Below are 22748 nucleotides of genomic sequence, written 5' to 3' on the forward strand. Positions count from 1 at the left end.
TTTTTATGAACTTTCAGTTTACCAACAAGTAAAGTAAACCAAGCAAGCAATCCATTCTATATAATGATAAATTTTAAAATTAAATATAAGCATATTTCATCAATTAAAAATAAATTCATTATCTTAATTTTTGTGCAAAAAATGCATAGGTATTTAATTTTTAATTTAATGAAATGTGTCATAATTATATTAATTTCATAGTTTATATTTTATTATTTAACATAAGTATTTATCAACACCATAAATAATAAGATAGTTATTTAGTAAACTTAAGAGATATCCAAAAAAAATGTATTTATACTATTTAACATAAATGTTTTAGTTGAATAATCAACATCACTCGACAATTTTTAAAATGTTGTAATACCAATAATGTTAATAAATAGTAATTACCTAATTAAATTATAAATGTTTTGTTTGGAATTTTTAAATATATTATTAACATTTTTTGTACATATTTTTTCTATTTTAGCTCCAATACAATTCTAATCACAAGTGACCAGTTTAGCAGTTACAACATTTTTTGTAGGATAGTAAGGCTTTGAAATATTTATAAGAAAGTTATGCTTCTTGATCAAATCTCATATTTTTATTTTTATTAATAGAACTTTATGTTAAGTTAAATTGGATAAAAAAAAAGTAGTATTAATAATAAGATGGTGGTTTGGCAGTTTAAACTTTAAAGTTATAGTTCATCAATTAATACAAATTATATAAACTATAATTCTGTAAAATAGAATCATTTTAACAAAACTATAAGTCATAAGCATTTTTTTGACATGTTATACATTTAAATAATTGGTTTCATGAATGCTTTATTAAACTTAGAGTACAATACAAACAGTGGCGTGTTTACAGGGTAAGGCGACTAGGTTTGGCCCTACCCAATTTTTATTGGACTATTTGGTTTTTTTTTTTATTAAAAATAAAAATGTTACTATAAATATTGTTATAATACCCATATTCCATATGATAGAACAAATCTTCCCTAATAGTTATAAATACACTTACACGTTACAGAACAAAACTGGCCTACCCAATTATTTTGTGCTGAACATACCACTGAATACAAATGTAACATAGAAAGTGATTTCTATAAACATAAAACAACATTCAACTAAATCTATCATTATTTATTTTGTATTTATTTAATGTTAATAAAGTTCTTACAAATTATAAATAAAAATAATTACTGTTACTATTGAACACAACTAACTAAATATGTATACAAATACATACATGTATAATATTTATAAATAATTATATACAATCAGTATCAGTAAAGTATGTATCACACCATTACTTATATTAATATTACTACTTTGACAATATTTAAGTTCATAATATGTTTACAAGTAATATAAAATAATCACACAGCTTAAAAAAATATTTTAATACAAAATAAAATTCTATATTCATGAAAATATGTTTAAACAATTTGTTTTATACAAAGAAAGAAAAAAATGTTCAATACAATATTAAATATCAAATAATTTCAGATGTTACATGTCTATTTTTGCCAATGCTTAAAAAGATAATAATAAAATATTAATTTTATTACATTTTGAACTAACAAATTTATGACGAGAACCTGTTCAAAAGTTAATTTACTTATTCACTGTTATATATATTTATACCTATTTTTAATACTTCAATTTTTTTTTATAGCAAGTCTTAAATTTCTTAAAAAAAAAAATAAATAATAATTAATGCAAAATTATATATTTTTTAATCATCTACTTAATTAGTATATACTAAATGTTTAAAAATAATTTTGATGTACTAAAAATGAACACCTTAGAAAATGTGGAGTCTATCGTTCAATCATAATAAAATGTATTTTAGCATAGTTTTATAACTATATTGAATTAAGCTACGTTAAAGATCTTTAACAAATTTGGCAGTGTTATTCAGTCTTTAAGTATAAATAGTAAAATTACACTATTTATTAAAATGTAGGACATGGGTAAATTGTATTAGTTTGTCATTATTGTATTTTATAGAAGAATATTAATGAATTATTATTAGCATTAATAATCAATATAATTAAGCAAGATACTATTGAATGTTATAGTATTTAAAGATACCTAATGAAGAAGAAATTAAATTACAATTTTAACTAAGACTAGAATTATAGTTTAATGTAATACGAAAAATAAATAGATTAAAATAAACACTAATACAAAAAAGAAAAAAAAATACAGAAAAGTATAGAGATTTAAGAAACGAAAATAAACTAAAATCGCTAATCACTGGATAAAAATTATAATTCACTAAATTCACTCAAAACAGTATTAAATTTAAAATTATTTTAGTAAATTCAAAAGGACTCAAAACATACAATTTTAGTATTTTATGTATTAATATTAACCTAAATCAATCATTTTTTACTTAAATATAATTATATAATTTAAATTGTAAATTTAAAAATGATATTTATTACTCATGACCTTATAATATGAACATCAAATTTGGCCGGTATGATTGGTAAATTGAATACACCATGCATTTCAAATAATAAATAAAATTTCATAAGCAATTAAAATTAATTAAAATTAAAATAACTAACTCAAAATAAGGTAAATGCAATAATCATAAATCATTATAATCATTTCAACAAAATTGTGCTTAAAATCTTTTTTGGAGGCAGTTCATTCAAAAAATTATGAAAAGAAACTTTTAATAAATTAATTATTATCATCATTATAAATGTTAACAAGAAAGATACATTTTTGTGTTATGGATACAAATAATACATTTTTGTAACCATATTTTTATTCATTATTAATATTAAAATTAATAGGAAAGCCTCCACATGAATTATATTATATTGTTCAATGAAAATGATTATATGGTAATACATTTTGGCAATTAAATCTAAAAATAATATAAGTAAACAAAAATTAAATTAATATTTTTTTCATTAAAATGTTTACGATTGAAAAAATATCAAAAATTACTAAAAATTAACAAATTAATTAATACACATTTTTAATTATTTTATTCTATAAAAAATTAGCAGCCAACATAAGTATGACAAATAATTATTAATTTCAAATGTATATAAATCATAAATCAAAGTAATGTGATGTTGTTTTTGTATAATATTAAAAATTAATAAAAAATTCATTCGATATAAAATTTTTATAAATAAAATATCATTGGACACAAAAATAGTGTCTGAATTAAATAAAATTCTAAAAATGTTACACAGAGTAATTTCATATATATATATATGAACACAGTTAAAATTTATTTATCTGATAATGTTTACTATGAGATTAGTGTGATAACAATAAGATACATTTTGCAGTCTTGTAAAAATGTGATTAAAATAGTGAACGAATGATCAACAAATGAACTAATCCCAATTTTGTATTTAATGATTATATTATGTAATTTAATCTTAAATACATTTCATTTGAATATTGCTTTTACATATTGCATACTTATATTTTTATAAGTGAGGTTAAAATGTTAAATTAGTTAATATATCTAAATTTGTCTAGTCCCAGTAAACAATTTTAACCGTATATATCATACATATATATATTAATTTTTAATGGAAATATCATTTTCTAATTAACCAATAACAAATTATTTACCTATACTGTACATATTAATAATGTAGTTTAGAATAAAAAGAAAAATATTTTGTAAAAAAATAAACAATAATACTATTAGTAAAAATCTGATTTGTATTAGGTACATATTGTATTTTATATTTAAAATAAATTATTTTAAAAGCAAATTATAAAACCCATGGTATTAGTATAATACACTTTTGAAATTATTGATGAGTAATTATTTTATTAATACTACTTCAAGTACAATTAATTGAGATCTGTCATGAAATATTATTTGAATAAATTACATATTAGTAATACAATGTTCTTCTAAGAGAAAATAAATAAATACAAAAATGTCCTCATTTGAATAAAAAAAGGTACTTGACATAATATGGTTTATAATTTTACTGTGAAAATGTCTAAGAAATAGTTCCATCAGTCATTGAAATTTAAATGGCACTTAAAAGTCCGTAACACATTTAAATATTTAGTCTGTATTTATTTTCCTGTGATTTTAGAAAAAAATATATATTTAAATATCTTTATAAAAATATAAATGTTATGATTCTAGATAACAGAAGATTCGAGTAACATAATAGATATAATAATTATTAAAATACAAAATTAGTATATATCTTGATTCATTTATGGTCATTCTTATTGCATGTTTCACGTTTGTAGACAAATGCATAGAATATAACAATATAAACCTTTTACTACAGAGCACATTTAGACTAGTATATACAAAACAAAATGACTAATATAATACACGTTTTAGAGTAAAAATAAATGAAAGTACTCTGCATGTACTAGTTTTATATTATAATATACTAGTGATTTGCCTGACCGACCACAATGATATGTATAGTATTAAATGAACTAGCATTTATAGACAATTAATTTATGGTGACAACACTCTTGCATCACTTAATAATTATTACTATTTCGAGGCACTTATTTGTACCATTATTTATCTATACAATTTGTATAACCAAGACACATAGGTAGATTAAAATTATTACTTAGGTACTACATTAAAATATCACAAGAATTGTTGAAGAATAAAAACTAAGAACATCTTTTGTAAAGTAGTTTCTTTTACAAAACAAATAGCATATTAAAATGTTCATTTACGTGAACGTCGAGATGAAGGGGGAAAAATATTACCAAATAGTTTAGTAATTGAATCCCGATTTTCTGTGCTCATCGACATAATAGGTACAACACGTTCAATCACATTGAAATTTGTTTTTTTATCACAAGTGATCCATTCATCTTCTAATCTATAAAAACATTAAAAATATGTTTAAATTTAATATAGTATTAAAAAAAAATATTAGAAGATTATAACTATTTATAAAACAGTAATCACTATAAAACATAAAATTATAAAATTAAAATTTTAAATTACATATTTCATAAGTTTTTATGAAAACTAAATTAAACACAAATTAAATATATTAACATATAAAATATAAGTTACATTAACCCCTTATTTCTACAAAACAATACCTTAATATATTTACAGGTATACATTGTTAAAAATATATGTTTTATTTCAGTAAATATATTTGGCAGCCAAACACCAGATGTGTGTCTTAAAAGAATATTCCTATTTAATATTTTATAATAACTGTCAATAGATAATCATTTTTCTTTATAAACAGAAAATTTAGAAAATTTGTGGTTGTTAACATTGATATACAAAAATCACCTGATTTAGAATATGTGTTTATTAATTGTTTCCAAGAATATAGAGAGATTTCATTGATCTATATTTTATACTTTGTTACAATATCGAGAACTTAAGAATTTAAGAGGCAGGAAACTAGTTTTGTTGACTAAAATAATAGAACACTGTTGTTACAGTTTATCAGACCGTAACTCAATAATTCCTCTGACTAGAGATCTGTTATTCTCTATTTGCAACTTGCTCAATAACAAGCCATAAATTCATAACAGTTGTCAACCAGTAATTAATATAACAAAAATATATTTTCCACCTATATTTAACGCCATTTAAGGTGTTTATTGCTTGTATATAACCTTATAATGCCTAATGCCTGTTACCAAACTAATAGAATAAAAAATATGTTCATGGTCTAATCATTAATATGAAATATAGCAACCAATTAAGTCCTGATGATAGGCTAGCGCCAAATCCAGTCATCGGACTGAGCCCAAAGAGTATCTACTATATTTAATCAATTATGAAAGATAATATATATATATATACCAATGTATACAATGGAATTACTATAATTACAATACTATATGCCTATATAAAGTATTAAATATAGTAAAATAAAATTAACATCAATATTTTAAATAAATAATTTATAAATGGATTTTAGCAGAAACATACATGTTAGGAGGAAACCACCGCATCAGCACTTCTTGTTTTTTGCTTCCTTCTAATATTCTTCTAGCAATGACCTAAAAAATAGTAAATTTATGTATATAATTAACTTTCTATGACATTATAATAAAAATGTGTAAACACAATTTATTAATTATTACTAGGTATTTCTGAATTAGGTTTGAAATACAAACATATTAAACTATTACAGTATTTCACTCATTTAGTATAGAAGTTTAATTCTAAGCCCTAGCTTTGGATCGTATTATAAAATAAATCATGATATTCCTTTAATGTGATTAATATTCAAACAAATTTTAAATTAATTTATTATAAGTATTTTATCATAAAAAAAAATCAGTTTTCCAGTCGAGATTGATTAAATTATCCAATTTTTATTTTGCTAAGTAGTTAAGTAGTTAATATAAATATCATTCTTAAAAATTTAAAAACATAATTGGCTCTAACTTAGTCAATTTTTATTCAATTTTAAAATAATTTTTTTTCACTGTTATAAAAATATCATTAACAAAATGACTATCTTGAAAATTAAAAAAATATTGTATAAAAAATGTTTTGATAGATTTTGAAAAAAAAAATCGAATTTAAATATATTGATTTTTCACAGAGATACTAAAAGTGATCGGAACTTTTAGGACATACTATATAATTATATTTTGAATTTATAGATTTTAATGATTAAAAAAAAACTAGTTTTTTACAAATAGAATACTTAGGAACTTTGAATATTTATCATTATTATAATCAATATAAATGTAAAAATTAATCTAAATTATAATAGCACTTAATGTGTAAAAACATTTTAAGAAAATAATAAAAGAAAAAAATCCAAATATCACCTAGCAGTTTAGTCCTTGCCTCTTCAAAGTATTTTAAAAATATCACACTTCAAAGGAAATAATATTAATTTACAACACTATCAGGATAAGGATAAATAATATTCTCTTTTAGAGTAATAGCACTGATCAAATAATCTTACATTGGGTTGAAATTTAATGGCTCTTCTGCTGTAATCAATAAAATCTTGTTGACTATTCTGTGTACTTAAAAATAACTGGTTTTGTAATTCCATCATTGTAGCTTGATCAAAGTAATCAAATTTTCTTGCTGAAAAAAAGAATAATTTATATAGTTAAGCTAAAATTAAAAATTCTTTAAGAATTAAATTAAATTTACCAGTGAATGGTTGCCTACGAAGACGTAGTTTCTTTCCCTTTCTTCTTATTAATTTACCATTTATACCACCTTCATCCTCTTTATTACTAGAAGCCTTAAAATGTTGATTCACGTGTCTTTCAAGCATTATCTAAAAAAATAAAACATTTATTCATTTTTATAAATTTAAATAAAAACTTAAATACAAACATTTTATAATAAATTAATATATTAAAATTGTATTGATTATTAAAAATATGGATATCTTGAATCTCAATATCAACATAATATTAAAAGAGGAACATAAACAAATAATATTTATGAAACAATGTATCAATTAACAATGTAAATAAAATAAATTAGTTTTATAGGTATTTCTGAGCAAGGTAAATAAAACTGCGCATAAAGAATTTTTATATGAAAATTGCAGTTTTTGCACTAATAATCTCCATACAAATGATGTTTGGGTATTGTGGTATTATGTACATGCATTTTTAAAAATAAAAAGTAGATAAAATACTATTTTCAGTTTATAAATTATAAATTATAATTACTTGAGAACTAAAACGTTGTCTGCACTTCTGGACAATGCATTGCAATGGTTTATTACCTCCATGACTTAATACATGACGCTCAAGCCATGATCGTGAACAAGATGGTTTATTAAATACTTTACAGTCTGACCATAAACATACAAAACTTTCACTAAAAGTCTGAGAATTCACATGTTTTACCTGAAATTAAAAATTTAGTTAAATTTTAGTAGTACAGTGCAATAAAACAAAATGCTTCTATTATATGAATTACATGTTTTTTTTTATATTTTTCGTATTTTAAATATTTTTATATTAGCATTAACTATTAAGAAATAAAAAAAAATAAAAAATAAAATATTGAATAAAATGTCTACAAACCTGGAGATGTTCAATGAGCTTAGTAGTAGCAGTAAAATGATTATCACAATTATTCCAACGACACATAATGTTTCCTCTTAATGAAATCCAATGACTATCCAACTTTGGAAATCTAATTTTATTAGAATTGAAACCAGCTGAATTTAATTCGGTTGTGGAATAGTCAAGTTGTTCATTATTTTTTATTGAACAATTAATGTCACACTGCTGATGTTTATTGATTGGATTTCGAAGAGAGCAATTCAATTTTGTTGAAGGTGATTTTAAATTATCTTGTACATTTTTATTTTGATCCAACAAGTGAGGAATTTTAGATTTAAATAAATCATGAGAAGAACCAGAAGACGATCTCATAAAATACCTACCCTTATTTGGTAGTTTAATTGCCTGGTCTACGCATAATTTTTTATGTGGACTATTGGAGTCATTTTCATCATCAGAAATATTATTATTTAATTTAAAATTCTTGGTTGAAGGTGTATCAATTAAACTTTCACACATTAATTTTTCACCTTCATCTTTTATATATTTGATTGAAATACTGTTGTCCATATGATCTTCACACAGTTTAAAATCAGTCTCATCAAAACTATCTGAACACGTTGAGGGGGTACAAGATGGAAATTGTAAAGATAACAATGACTCTTCATCTTTTAGTAAACATTTATTATCTAAAATATTGGATTGTAGAGATGTAATGATGTCACTAGAAAAATGTTCATCAGAACTACGAAGTGTAAATTTTGTTGGTGATTCTTCATCAGACACAAGAAACTTTTTAGCAGGAACAAAGTCACATTCAGATTTAATATCGGAAGACTCTATAAGTTTACACTGAGCTAATGGTAATGAATTAAACAAATCATTTATTTTTGATGAATTTTGAAAAATGTTTAATTTGTCATTACAAGAGTCATCCTCAATTACATTTTGGTCAAGTTCAATATTGGCAATGTTTGTATCTGTCTTGCAATAATCAGTAGTATCACAGGTATCAGAAAATAATTCAATATTAGAACAATCGGCAGCCCATTCTTCACTCCATGGCCAACATGCTAAATCAATTTCATCAGCGGAATTTGCTAAAGGTGGCGGGGGAGGCATTGCAGGTTCACATTCATCTGGAGAAGGAATAGAATACTCACTAACCCGACTATCTGGAGTCAAAGGTGATCCAAGCTCAGTAATAAATGTTGCAACACCACTGAAAAAAAAAATTAGATGTTAGTTTTTCCAAAAATTTACAGTAAAAAATAAATGGTAGGTTGAACAAAACAATTGTTACACAAAAATGTTACTACAGAACTGTAGTACTATACATTAGTTGAGGGTTGATACTTGATATGAATTAAAATACTTCCATTTTATTTGTGTTCTATTTGTATTATTTATTTTTTAGAATATTAATTGTATATATCAAGATTACAATCATTGGACCATTTGGCTAAGATTAAGAGTAGCTGACAGATTAAAAACATACAGTTCAGTGCATATTATGCATTTCTTTTTAACATTTGTGAAACAATTTCATTAATTTTGGCTTGTGAATCAATACCTCAAAAAACAGTAATAGAAAAAACATGTTAATTTTGTGTAAACTGTTACAGGGACTGAAAAAAACTGCTTTTGGAACCAGAACTTCATCAAAACCCTAATTTAAATTAATTTAAAAACTGGAACTTTACAGAAACTGAACTATTTTGTAAAGATTTTTACGACTAATTTAGGTTTTGAATTAGATTAAATAGTATAGTATAGATATAGTCTATGGCAATAATAAATGAAAAATTGGTGATATTTTAAAATTTAAAATACTGAATACTGACACAATATGTAATAATTAGTAAATAATGCATAACAATTAACAATTTAAGTATAAACTAGGTATTAAAATTAAAAATAAAACTAAAAAAGGGTTATTTGAAATAGAGTTATGTGCATTAAGTGATAATGATCAGTAATTTTTTTACTTATTTAATTTTTTCTTTTGTCCTAAACAATTGGTAGGATATCTGGTTGAAAATTGGTATTGACCTACCATAATTGATGCCAATTGACACTACTAATATTCTATTAGTAGATTATATTTTTTAAAAATTGAAACACAACCAAATTTTTCTTGCAGAAATGTAAAAGTGTAAAATCTAAGCAAAAAACATATTTTTTATTTTTCAAGAACCGAAATCGAAATTTTAGTTCTTTTAACCGAAATGGGAATTGTAAAAATCATCAAGGTTCTAGTCTCTGATACTGTTCATAAACATATTCAATTTTTTAGAAATTAATAAAAACTTATTTCCTATTATCTTATGAATTGAATATACTTGGTTTGTTCAATGACAAGTGAACAATCATAATATATAAAATATATTTTATATATATATATTGAACTAGAAAATGTAGTTTGATCATGCTCGTATTTTTATTTAAAAAATTAAATATTTTCGCTAACGGATTTTTTGTATTTTTATTAATTTATAGTTAACAGTACAAATTATGACATAAAATAAAATGATATATAAATATTGGGTATAATAAATTGTATGACTCCTGCAGAGCCGAGTCAAATAAGAGTTATTATTTTAATTATTCTTTATTAGATATGTAAAAAAAACCCCACATACAAAATATATATTTTATGTTATTTATAATATTATGATAAATACTAAATTTACTTAAAATAAATTGTATTTTTGTGTATTTCTTTATCATTCTTTATTAATGATTGAAAATATTTTCAACAATATAATCCACTACCATTTAAATTTGATAAACTTGAAATTACACTAGTTCATTTAGAATTTAGAAAACTATATACTTGATAAGTTCATTTAAAAAATATAATTTTTCCATCACTACCAAAAACTTATAAAAAATAAATTGCATTTAAAAATTGTAAAAGGCAAATAATAGTTATATATGATACTGATACATAACAAACAAAATAGAATAACTGAAGATAATTTGACGTAATTTGACTAATTAAAGCACTGTTTCCTTATGCGAGTTGGGGTAGCATATCCAATTTTCTGGGTGGAATATAATTTTTAAATCATTTTTTGTACTTATAATTATGATGAAAATAATCATAAATAAATATGTGAAAATGGAATTTAGTAAAAATAAAAAATAATTTCTGTTTTTGATAAAAGATATACATAAATAAGTCTAGTTAGTTAACGAGCAATTGTTAGATTGTTAGAAATTGTTAGAAATTCTACAACTCAGTAAGCCGATATCTTACTAATTTGGTGCTGCATAAATTATGAAATATTCAAACAATTAATGATTGTACATAAAAAATTAAATAAGTAAAATAAAATTACTTATTTCATTCCCAGCATTATCAAAAAAAGGGCCGCATAAAGTTATAAATAAATAATGGGGAGACTTATTTTTACAAATCTAAAAAGGAAGATAAGAGTAAAAAAGGTTGAAACCCTTTGATATAAGATTATACTTATAAGTTATGACAACTTGTATAACAATATTAAATTATACAAATTAATTTAAAATAAAAATGTGGTTGTTCTGAATAATAAAAATTATATTTTTATCTAAAAATCTAACTAAAACTTAAAATTATTATCTATTAACTTCAAATTAAGTATACATTAAATTTATTTGGTATCTGCTAAATTTGTAATGTAAACTTTGTATCTTACGAGTATATTATAATAAAATAAATAATATTGATACAACAATTAAAGATAAATCCACTAAATACATTTAATGGTTAACCTAATAGTTTTGTGATGTGTTATATCCAACAGTGTTTCAGTCTTTTGATAATTGATTTAATATTTTGATTTCCATTTAAATATATAGTATTTATTAGAAACATTTAGATTGTTAAAATTTCAAATAAATTTATAAAATATTTTTACATATATTGTAAATAGTAGGTATATAGAAAAAATAATAATTAATAATAAACAGATTCTATACACGAATACATTCTCTCTGTCTTACAAAAGCAAATTGTATGTTCTAAAAAAAACACTTCAAAATTTTATATTTTAATATTAAAGTGAATTTACATATTATTAAATTTAAAAGTAAGAATATTATCTAGTGAACCTAAGGTTTTCATATTTTAATTTTAAAGCGAGTTATTAAACATTATAACATCAATTTAAAACAGTGGCGTCATTTCAGTTTTTTGTTTGACTAGGGCAACTACTAACTAATTTGCCGACCTCAACATTTTTTCCATGCAGTTCACATAGAACAGTGCCATAGTTGGTGAGAGGGAGTAAATTTTCAGGTATATGAATGTCACACACAGGATTTTGAAGTATTAAATACAAACAATTTTGTCAAATATTTATTAGAATTAGAAAGTCAAATATAGAATTAATTGAGTAATGTGTAAATAAATAATAAATAGGTAATAGGTACCTTTTACTATTGCAGATTTACAAGGTAGTTAGCAATATGTACAGTCACATAATGTAAATACTAAACATCTTGATCTAATAATATAATATACTTCTTTAAAAATACAACAAAAAAATTAATAATAAATATTTACTTATAAAATATCAATATTCAATATTATGATTTATAACAACGGCTTTTAGTAGTTAAAAATAAGACTTCTTTTAATTTTTAAATGTGCCGGCTTAAGGTTGATGTAAATGTTAGACTAGGGTAAATGCCCAAGTTGCCCCCCCCCCCCCCAATTACCTATGAGGTTCATTAGATAATATTCTTAGTTTTAAATTTTATAATATTTAAATTTACTGTAATATTAAGCATAAAGGAATATGCTACAAGTAATAAATGGATTCTTCATAACGTGCAATTTGTTATATTATGCATTTGTAAGACGAAAAAAACAAATGCAAGTGTAGCGTCCTCTTAACATATTCTGTATAATATTAAGTATATTACATTTAATATTCTCAGTTGCACTAATACCATGATGAGATGTATCAACCATAAATAAATAAAAAAAGATCATAAATAAAAAAAATTAATCTTTTGAATGTTTGATAGATATTATATAAGCATACCCACTTAATTATTTTTGTTTGCAAAGGTTCTGATCTCGATGTGATTATATAATAGTTAAGGACGTTAAGGTCACAAATTTTTATTTAAATTAACAAAATTAAAACAATAATTGTAAATAAGTTACATACCTGTCTGAACTTTCTGAGCTATCATATCTATCAACACATCTTTTTTTTGTACATTTTTTTAAGGTAAAAGGTCTGTCTGATGAACAAAATGTCATGTTGACAATCTCGTGGCAAATATCCAATGTTTGAAGTGGATCCACTGAAAAAAAAATATACATAAAACATCAGATTATATTCAAATAAATAATATTATAATATTTGTATATTCAATGAGTAAATATTCCACATAAGTATAAATAAAATGTTTTACTAAAATAATTATCTAAACCAAAATGTATTCTAATTAATATTATAAATATAAAAGTATAACAATCACCACAAACGTTTATTAATCAGTTATATTATAATAATAATAATTATTATTATTATTAAAGTAATAGGTTTTAAATTTAAGAGGATGTTATACCTGCATGTGTTGTCTCTGTTTTACTAACGTACATCATAACAAATTTGCGTTCAGAAAAACACATTTTAAAATGAGTTATAGCCATGTAAAATATTACAACTTTAAAATTTTCATAACTCACTTTAAAATGATAATATCAATAAAAGCATATTTACATTTCTTAGATAATATGTTTAACTTTAAATTTGATAATAGGTAAATTTTCTCTAATATTAAAGCTAACATCACAAAATTAATTCTGCTGAACAAAAATGTTCCAGATTGTATGTAAGACCAAGACATGCAGGTATAACATCTTCTTAAACAACATTTTCAAAATATGTTTTATGAGTAGAGGTTTTAATGAATATGTACCACTGAAGATATAAATCACATATTTTTCTATTTTTTTGAGAGGTCAACTATGGTACTAAATGATTATATATTTTTTATGAAAAAGCAATAGAGAAATAAGTGTGCATGTTTAACATTTCAGTAATTTTTAAAGAGGATACCACATAAAGATATTGGAATATGATATATATATATTTATACCGTAAATGATTAAAGGAAAGTAATTTTCATGTTAAGATCAGTCATCAGTGGCGTAAATAGGGGGGGGGGGGGTCAAACCCCAATGAAATGTATGGTTGGTATGGGTATGATTTTTATTGTATAATTAATTGGAATATATAAATGGAAATTTTTTTAACCCCCCCCCCCTCCCACCCTGAAATTAATTTCTATACACACCACTGGTTAAGATATCGTGAAACATATGAATAAAAAAATACTTTTAGTCATCTCTTATTCTTCTTTTAATTATATTTATTATATTTATATAGTTACTTTTTTTATTAATAGCTTTTAACTACAAAAGTAGATATACTTATTATTAAATATTATTAAAAATATTTGAATAGGTAAGCTCTTAAAAATATTAATTATATATAAATACCTATATATGTTGTTAAAATAATTTCAATTATTTATGAATGATTTCTATGTGAAGTTTTTTATTTTAAAATAATGCCATAATTAAAAATGTTGACTGTACTAAATCCATCATAAATTATAGGTACTTGAGTTAAATCAATATGTTTAACATAATATATAAAATTACTAAGTCTCTATTTATTAGCCATTCTCAATTTTTTTTATTACACTATGCAAATAAATAATTTAAGATTATGTCAACATAATTTTATAATAACAAATGTTTGTTTTCTCTCTCTGACCCACGCTAAATATAGGCAAAAAACACTCATGCAAAATCATTGTTCATCGTTTTTGAGTTATCTTAGAGTAAAAAAATTAAAATAATTACAAAATTATTGAGAATAATATTTTTAAGGGTTTAACATAATTATTTAGAGTGCATTTTTTGAATAAGTTTCAATTTGATTTTACAAAAAAATAGTTTATTATTTATTTTTGAAATCGATCATAAAATCAAATGAAAAATTAAATATATAAACCCTCGAAAAGTCGAAAATATTATTATCTACACTCCACAGTTTTTGTAAAAGGTGATTTTATATACTATTTTAAAACTAGGTACTCGTGTCCATAAAAAACGATATTGCGTGAATGTGTTTGCCTATGCTACTTGTGCATCAGTAAGAAAACAAATAGTAAAATGACATCTTCTCTTATGCCTAAGATATTTAATTTACAATTTATTTTACAAAAATTAATATGATATTTAAAACATTTTCATAGTTTATACATTTGTTTGTTTATATTTAGGTATCTAAAAAACGGCTTGGATTATAATATATCAATATTTGATATATAAACCTATAGGTACTCCTACAGTTATTAGTTATTACCTATAGCTATATGTATAGCTACATATTATTACGAGTAGGTGATACTTGATATTTTCATAATCATTCAACAAATTAAAACATCTATAGAAAATAGCATAGAACATTGAAATGTAAATTCATGGTATTTTATTCTTTGAACAATCGTGACATTCGAATACGAAATAAATACACATCTCAATTAAAACCCAATAGGTAACAAAACAACTAGGCACGGGTGTGCATATTTAACACGTATCATAATCCATGTATATATATATATATTATATTATATATTTATAATTTATATATACCTACCTAATACAAATAAACACAAATACATATTAGAATCATATTATTGTTACGTTATTATTGTTATTGTTAATTATTGCACGTAGTGTAGAATTTGTAAATTTATTATCCATAACAAACAAAAACAAAAACAACAACAATAATAATTCTACTCGACGACAGGCTTAGACGAAAGGGTGTTCTCGCGCGTGTTGCGTAAAAACTGTACGAGCCGGAATAAAGAAAATACGTATTATATTATTATGTTTAGGTTAACGTAATACAAGTAATATTATATACAGACAATGTCATAATAACGTGTGCATAATAATAATAAATAATAATAATAATAACAATAATAACAATAACAATAATACAGTAATCGTAATAATAAACATCGTCGACTTTTTCTCAAAACTCACGGTTGTCGGTCAATCGGAATCGCACTTCTCCAGCCATTTTGCCGTCCGATATAGTGGTGTACTTACTATACTGCCGCTTATATACCTACTACATGTATGCACCGCCACAAACTATACGCTCGCCTCACCGAATTGCATTCACGCGCACTCACACTGGCACTGGCACGCGCGAACACACGGTCGCTCACTCACACGTACACTAGTGTTCGTTCACTCGTACGTAGGTACACATCGGTCTTCGGCTCCCTCGCTCACACGCACACGCACACTCACACACACACACACGTCTAACCCGTCGGAGACGTACGCATTTCTTGTGTTTACGTGCTCGGCGACGGCGGCGGCGGCTGCTGCTGCTGCGTCTATGAGGTGCATGCGATGCAAGTACGGTCGCACGCACGCGCACGGACGCACAACAAAGGTGCAATCGGTGGCGACGGGGGGGAACTCGGCGGCGTGGTCCGATCACGGTCGACCGCGGCGCGCGATGTCGTCCCGTGTGTTCCGTTCTCGGATGTCAGCGGCGGCGGCGGCGGCGCGCGTTGAGGTCGACGGCAACTACTAATACTACTACTACTACTACTACTAATACTACTACTACTACTACTACTACTACTACTACGTATTACTACGGACACGAGAGTATGTGTGAGCGCGTGTGCGTGTGTCGTCGTCGGCGGCGGCTGTTCGTGACGGGATTGGGTGGGGCGGTGGAAGCGGCGTCGCGAGGGTGAAGGGCAGCGAGGCCGAGACCGAGCAGCGCGCGCGCTCCGGAGATCAACAAACTCTCCGAGGTTGGATTATTACTATTATTATTATTATTATTATTATTATTATTATTATTATTATTATTTCATCCTGTACCGGCGGCGAGCGGTCGACGGCGGCGTGTGCGGCAGCGGAAGATGACGGAACACTAACCATGCAGTAACCATTACGTAACACCCGTTACCGGGTCTGCGATAACCGTATTTTCCGTCTTTGTCATCTCTTTCTGTTTTTCGCTCGCACATCGCCCTCTCACTCACACCCTCCGATACTCTCTCACTCACTCACTCAATCACCTCTCTCTCACTCTCTCTCTCACTCAATCCTCTCTCTCGCTCTCCCCAGCCCTTTCGACAATCGCTAACGCCGTCGATCACACTCGCTCATGCCGCCGTCTCTCGCACTCGCTCCCTCGATGATCGTTCCGCCGGTCCCCTACTCGCTCGCGCCGCCGATCACTTATTCCCAGCAGGCAGCTGCTGCATTGAACACGTACCTATTGCCGTCCGGCCTCGACTCGTTCGCGATCGCGATCCGGTTAACGGGAGACGAGCCGCCTCGCGCGGAGATACAATATTATAGAATATATATTCGTCGGACGGACCCCTCGTGATTCGTGGACGTCGACTGCCCATTAATAATATATACATATAATAATATATAATATTATATACTATACACTCGGACCGACATATTATATTGTATTACGTTAAGAAGTATTATAATTATATTAAATATTACACATTATATTATACGCGTTTGCGTGCTGTACAGCGTAAAAACATCGCGCGCGGCATACCTATTACGTACAACTATACGTAAATGTCCGTAGGTATTTATCACTCGGCAATACAAAACGCACGGGTGAATTGAGTAAAAACATAATATTATAATAACTAATGAAAATATGATCAGTGAAAATACGTCTGTGGATAGTCGTGATTTATCGTAGTATATACCTAACAGGAGTAAAAAGAAACTACCAATACTACTATATATTACTATATTATATTGAACCGTCAAAAACACGGTGGAATGTGCGGATAATGACATCGTCGTGTATATACGTTTATCGTTCGTTATATTATATTATTATATAATACATTATTTTAATATTATGCCATAAATTATAAAATATAAGATATGGTTTAAACTCCAAGAGTTGTAGAGCTGTATTATTGTTTTGGAAACATTATAAATATACATTTATCTTAGCCTTTGCATTGAAAGCAAAAATCGTTCTATTACACGAATATGAAGTTTTGTGAACGGATTTGTGGGAAATTTGCATTTATATAGTCATCTAAGATAAAGTAACTTATAGTATAAATTACTAAAACAAATCCTGGCTTATTAGTTTGGATAATATGCTTCTAGTCCTCAAAATGCAAACTACAATGGAACACTGGAACTAGTCAAAAATCAAAATGGTGTCAAATTAGCACTTCCCAAAATCCAATTTGTTTCAAATATTTAGTAACTGGAGAATTGGACTTACTATAACTATACTATTGTCTTTAGTACTCTTTACCGACCACAGCTATATGCCTAAATATATGTTTTATACTTTTGCCTATATGTATTTCAATTTTCAATTATATAAAGATGAATTATGTATGCTGATATGCTGTAATAAACTTATGATAATAATAATAACAAAGTACTTATACTCATTACTCGACATACCTACTCTGATAGATTTGAATTCGATGCGTAGGTAAAAGGTAGATATACATTCTACAGCATATATATATATAACATTATTATTTATACCTTCTGCGACATAACTTTTGCGTCAATATACATATATTACAATAATTTGCAGAAACTGCCTAGAAAAAATGACAATGTGCAAAGGTCAACAAGTTACTTTTTTTTGTACAGGAAACAAGTATAAACAAGCATACATGCAGTGGGGGATGACTGAGGGGATTTGATGAGTCATATATACAAACGTTTTCCAACTATATGATGTATACAAACTACAAAGTGAGATCATTCGTACTTATTAACGGGAGGCCCCGTAATTTTTTTATATTAAACGTAGAAATAGTTTCTTTTTGCGTGATGATGGGAAAAGTAATATAGTCATACATTACTTATAATTTTAATGATTAATTCTTCATATTCTCAAAACAAATTAATTATTGAATACATTGAATAGCCCTTCTGTGCAACAGTGTAAAATACAGCTAATACAGGAAATTAAGGATACTTATTTCGTCTATACACATAACATATAGTCATATAGACATATAGTAAATAGGTTTGGTTAAATGGTTAAACTAGTTGCTATACTATTGTTTATCATTTAAATCAATCTAACCATATTTTTTTTATTTCAGTTATAAATATTTATTATAGTTATAAACTAAGAAGTAGATTAACACGTTCGCGGTCAGTTACTGCTATACCAGTAATTTCATTTTTTTTCAATTTTTATGTAATTGGTCACTACTGTTATAACAGTAATTTACAAAACTAACGAAATTGGACATTACTGCTCATACAGTACTGTTTTTAATGATATTATACGAAACTAGAAATAAGACTGACCCATTACGTATACTTATATATTTGGGCACGTAACATTATCACACAATAATATTATTCCAAATGTGACATGTTCTATTTTTACATTTTCTGGTGGAATTTTCGTTTTTATGTTGATATGGATGTTGTTTGCTTTGTAATTATATGATATTATGATACAATAATATTATTATTAAAACGTTTATACGGAAAACGATTATAGAATAACAATTTAGTCGTGTTTTGGACGCAAGACAAAGCGTACGTCATTATTTTCGTGTTAATGATTTACTGTGTGATAATTAAAAATGGCTAATAATTCTAAAAAAGCTATTGAAGAGTTTTTAGATGAAAGTTTTGAAGATGAATCAGACATATCGAATATGTATGATTCTGATGCCGACCCGGAATATCGACCAGGTGAGAATAATACTAATATTAATTTTGCTGGGCCATCACAAAGCTTACAATTAACAAGTGCAGACGATCCATCAGCCGATGAATCGTTTTCCGAAAGCTCAAGTGATAGCAGCGATGATGAACCTGTTGATAATAGTAATTTAAGGGTGAACAATTATTTAGACATTCCAGACTTTGGTTTTAATAGTGATTCGATAGGAATAAAACTAGAAATTAATGAAAGTGCTCATAATAATCCAATTGAAATTTTTAAACAAATTTGGACCGACGAAATAACTGAAATATTTGTATCTTCTATTAATAAATATGGTGAAAATATGAGTCTCCAATGTCGTCCTCACAATAAAGGAAGTAGATCTACGCATTTTAAGCCAACAACCTCTGAAGAAGTACAACATTTTTTGGCAGTGTGTTTGCTTGGAGGTTCCATCAAATTTTCGGTTGTTAGAGACATGTTCTCTAATAACCCATTATATTATCATCCTATTGCTGGTCACATTATGTCAGGACGGAGATTTGAGAAATTATGTAGATGTTTTAGTGTAGAATATGCAAATGATACGAATCCATTGGTAGGCCCCATGAAAAAACTTTATCCAGTATTTGACATGTTAATTCAAAACTTTCAAAAGTCATATTTTCCCGATGAAAATCTATCAATGGATGAGTCATTGTTATTACATCGAGGTAGATTGGTATGGCGTCAATATATAAAAGGAAAAAAAGCTAAATATGGTATAAAATTCTATGAACTATGTACTCATGATGGTTACGTTTTGAATGTCGATATGTACAAAGGCAAACAAACATCGTCAGCAGTTGAGGAGGGGGTATCAAAAGTTGACAATATCGTCTTAACCCTTATGAAACCGTTTTTAAATAAAGGGCATAGCCTTTACATGGACAATTTTTATAATAGTGTAACTTTATCAAATATTTTATTAGAAAAAAAAACCCACACAACTGGTACTCTGAGGTCCAATCGCAGAGGAAACCCAAAGGAAGTAACCACTAAAAAATTGAAACGTGGTGATCATATTTGGAGACGCAACAAAAATGTTTACGTATCCAAATGGAAAGACAAACGCGATGTTTTATGTTTAACTACTAAAAATCATCCAAAAATTATACCATCAAAAAACAAATACGGCATACTCAAAAATAAACCAGCAGAAATAGTGGACTATAACAACTGCATGAGTGGCATTGACCGCAGTGATCAAATGGTCAGCTATTACTCGTCTCCGAGAAAATCGGCAAGATGGTATAAGAAAGTATTGTACCATATGTTAGACATTACTACATGGAATTCATATTTTATTTACAAAAAACATTTTAATACAAATTTAAGCTTTAAGCAATTTCGTGATCAGCTAATTAAAAATTTGATAGGACTTCCAATGCAAACTACAGCAACAGATCTATTTAAAATTAAAAAAACAAAAATTCAAGCACCTGAAAACAATCACTATGCAGAAAAAATTCCCATACCACAAAATTATAAAAGACTCACATACTTTAAAAATTGCATTCAGTGTTACAAAACTAAAATACGAAAACAAACATCATTTCAATGTAAAGTCTGTGGTAAACCTCTTTGTCCTGGGAGATGTTTTGAAGAATGGCATAATTATAATCAATAAGAAATAAATATTTGTTTAAATTCACTTATGATATTATCAATTTTATTTATATTTACTTATATTATGTTTTAAATTAATTTGTATCATGAATCAAGTTGAAATCATGCAATAAAAATGTTTTTCTCTTTATATTTCTAAAGTTTGGTATTGATTTTTAAAATAAAACTCAAGTTCAGTTATTATTTTATGGTTTTGAATTTATTTTATACTATTACTGTTATAACAGTAATGTCCAATTACTAAAAACAAAAATATGCAGCAGGTCAATACTTCTATAGCAGTACTAAAATATTACTGCTATAGCAGTAATAAAAAAGTGCTTTTCTGATGTAGATACATAAATTATATCAAAAAGTGAGGTGTCCGTGAACGTGTTAATATATAACTATTTCTACACATACCTGAGTGTATTAATGATCATTTATTCAGTTTCATTATATAGTTATTTAAAATTTAAAACTAAGAATAGTTACCTAGTACCTATACCATAATAGTACCTAACTTTAATAGTCGTTTATACCTATAACATTATAAATATTACATAGTGAATTATGAACATAAAAGTATAAAAAATTATGTTTCTGTTTTCTGTATAATATACAAATATACTACGTAGGTATTATACATACATTTTTCTCAGTTCCTTCATAAATACTTTTCCGGAACCTTGTCGAGCCTGACAGGGCCTCTGACCTACAATATAATATGCAATCAACTCAACACTTGGTATAATATTGCATCGAATACTTATAAGCATATTAAAGTTTACGATCTACAATAAATATATATATATAATATATATATTTTATATACCTACTTATTTATATATTAATAATCACTGCAAGTAATTTCATAACATATACATTATATGCATAATATAAAATATGTATAATTATTAGCGATATTGCGAACTACTTATAGCCTTATAGGTATATATTATAATTATTTGTTATACATACTACATAAACTACTTAGTGCCAAGCAGGTCTTGGTAATTTTTGTGATCACAGCGTAGGTATAGTCTTCACTGTCTATATATAATACCTATATCAGCTATCACTATATAGTATGTCCTATATATACATATATATATAAATCAATGATACCTATGTATGATTTTTTTTCCCTCGTATATATGAAGTTGATTATTATATGGGCTATGACACGCATGTCGTTACATATATATAATATTAGCGCATACCTTAACGTTAGTTGTAATGGTATATAATAATATATGTTATCCCGAACCGTGATTCGTAAAATGCACAATTTTAAACGGACAGCTCATTTGTAGTAAAACAAGAAGTTGAAATA

At 26.1% G+C, this 22748-nt stretch overlaps 1 protein-coding gene across 2 annotated transcripts; it reads right to left on the reverse strand.

The window, feature by feature from the left end:
- Positions 1–1112: 1112 nt before the first annotated feature.
- LOC132928055 (zinc finger protein jing) lies at positions 1113–16658 on the reverse strand. 2 transcript variants are annotated; one of them, XM_060992617.1, is made up of 8 exons: positions 16072–16658; positions 13166–13304; positions 8019–9222; positions 7659–7838; positions 7126–7255; positions 6929–7056; positions 5935–6005; positions 1113–4852 (listed from the first exon to the last, which is right to left on the reverse strand). In XM_060992617.1, exons 1-8 carry the CDS (start codon positions 16106–16108, stop codon positions 4696–4698), a joined length of 2046 nt encoding a protein of 681 aa, XP_060848600.1. In that variant the 5' UTR covers positions 16109–16658; the 3' UTR covers positions 1113–4695. The 2 variants fall into 2 exon arrangements, with proteins under 2 accessions (XP_060848600.1, XP_060848601.1); XM_060992618.1 differs by lacking the exon at positions 16072–16658 and adding an exon at positions 15677–15716.
- Positions 16659–22748: the final 6090 nt, after the last annotated feature.

The sequence above is a fragment of the Rhopalosiphum padi genome, chromosome 3 (assembly GCF_020882245.1).
Source record: "Rhopalosiphum padi isolate XX-2018 chromosome 3, ASM2088224v1, whole genome shotgun sequence".
Taxonomy (NCBI): Eukaryota; Metazoa; Arthropoda; class Insecta; order Hemiptera; family Aphididae; genus Rhopalosiphum; species Rhopalosiphum padi.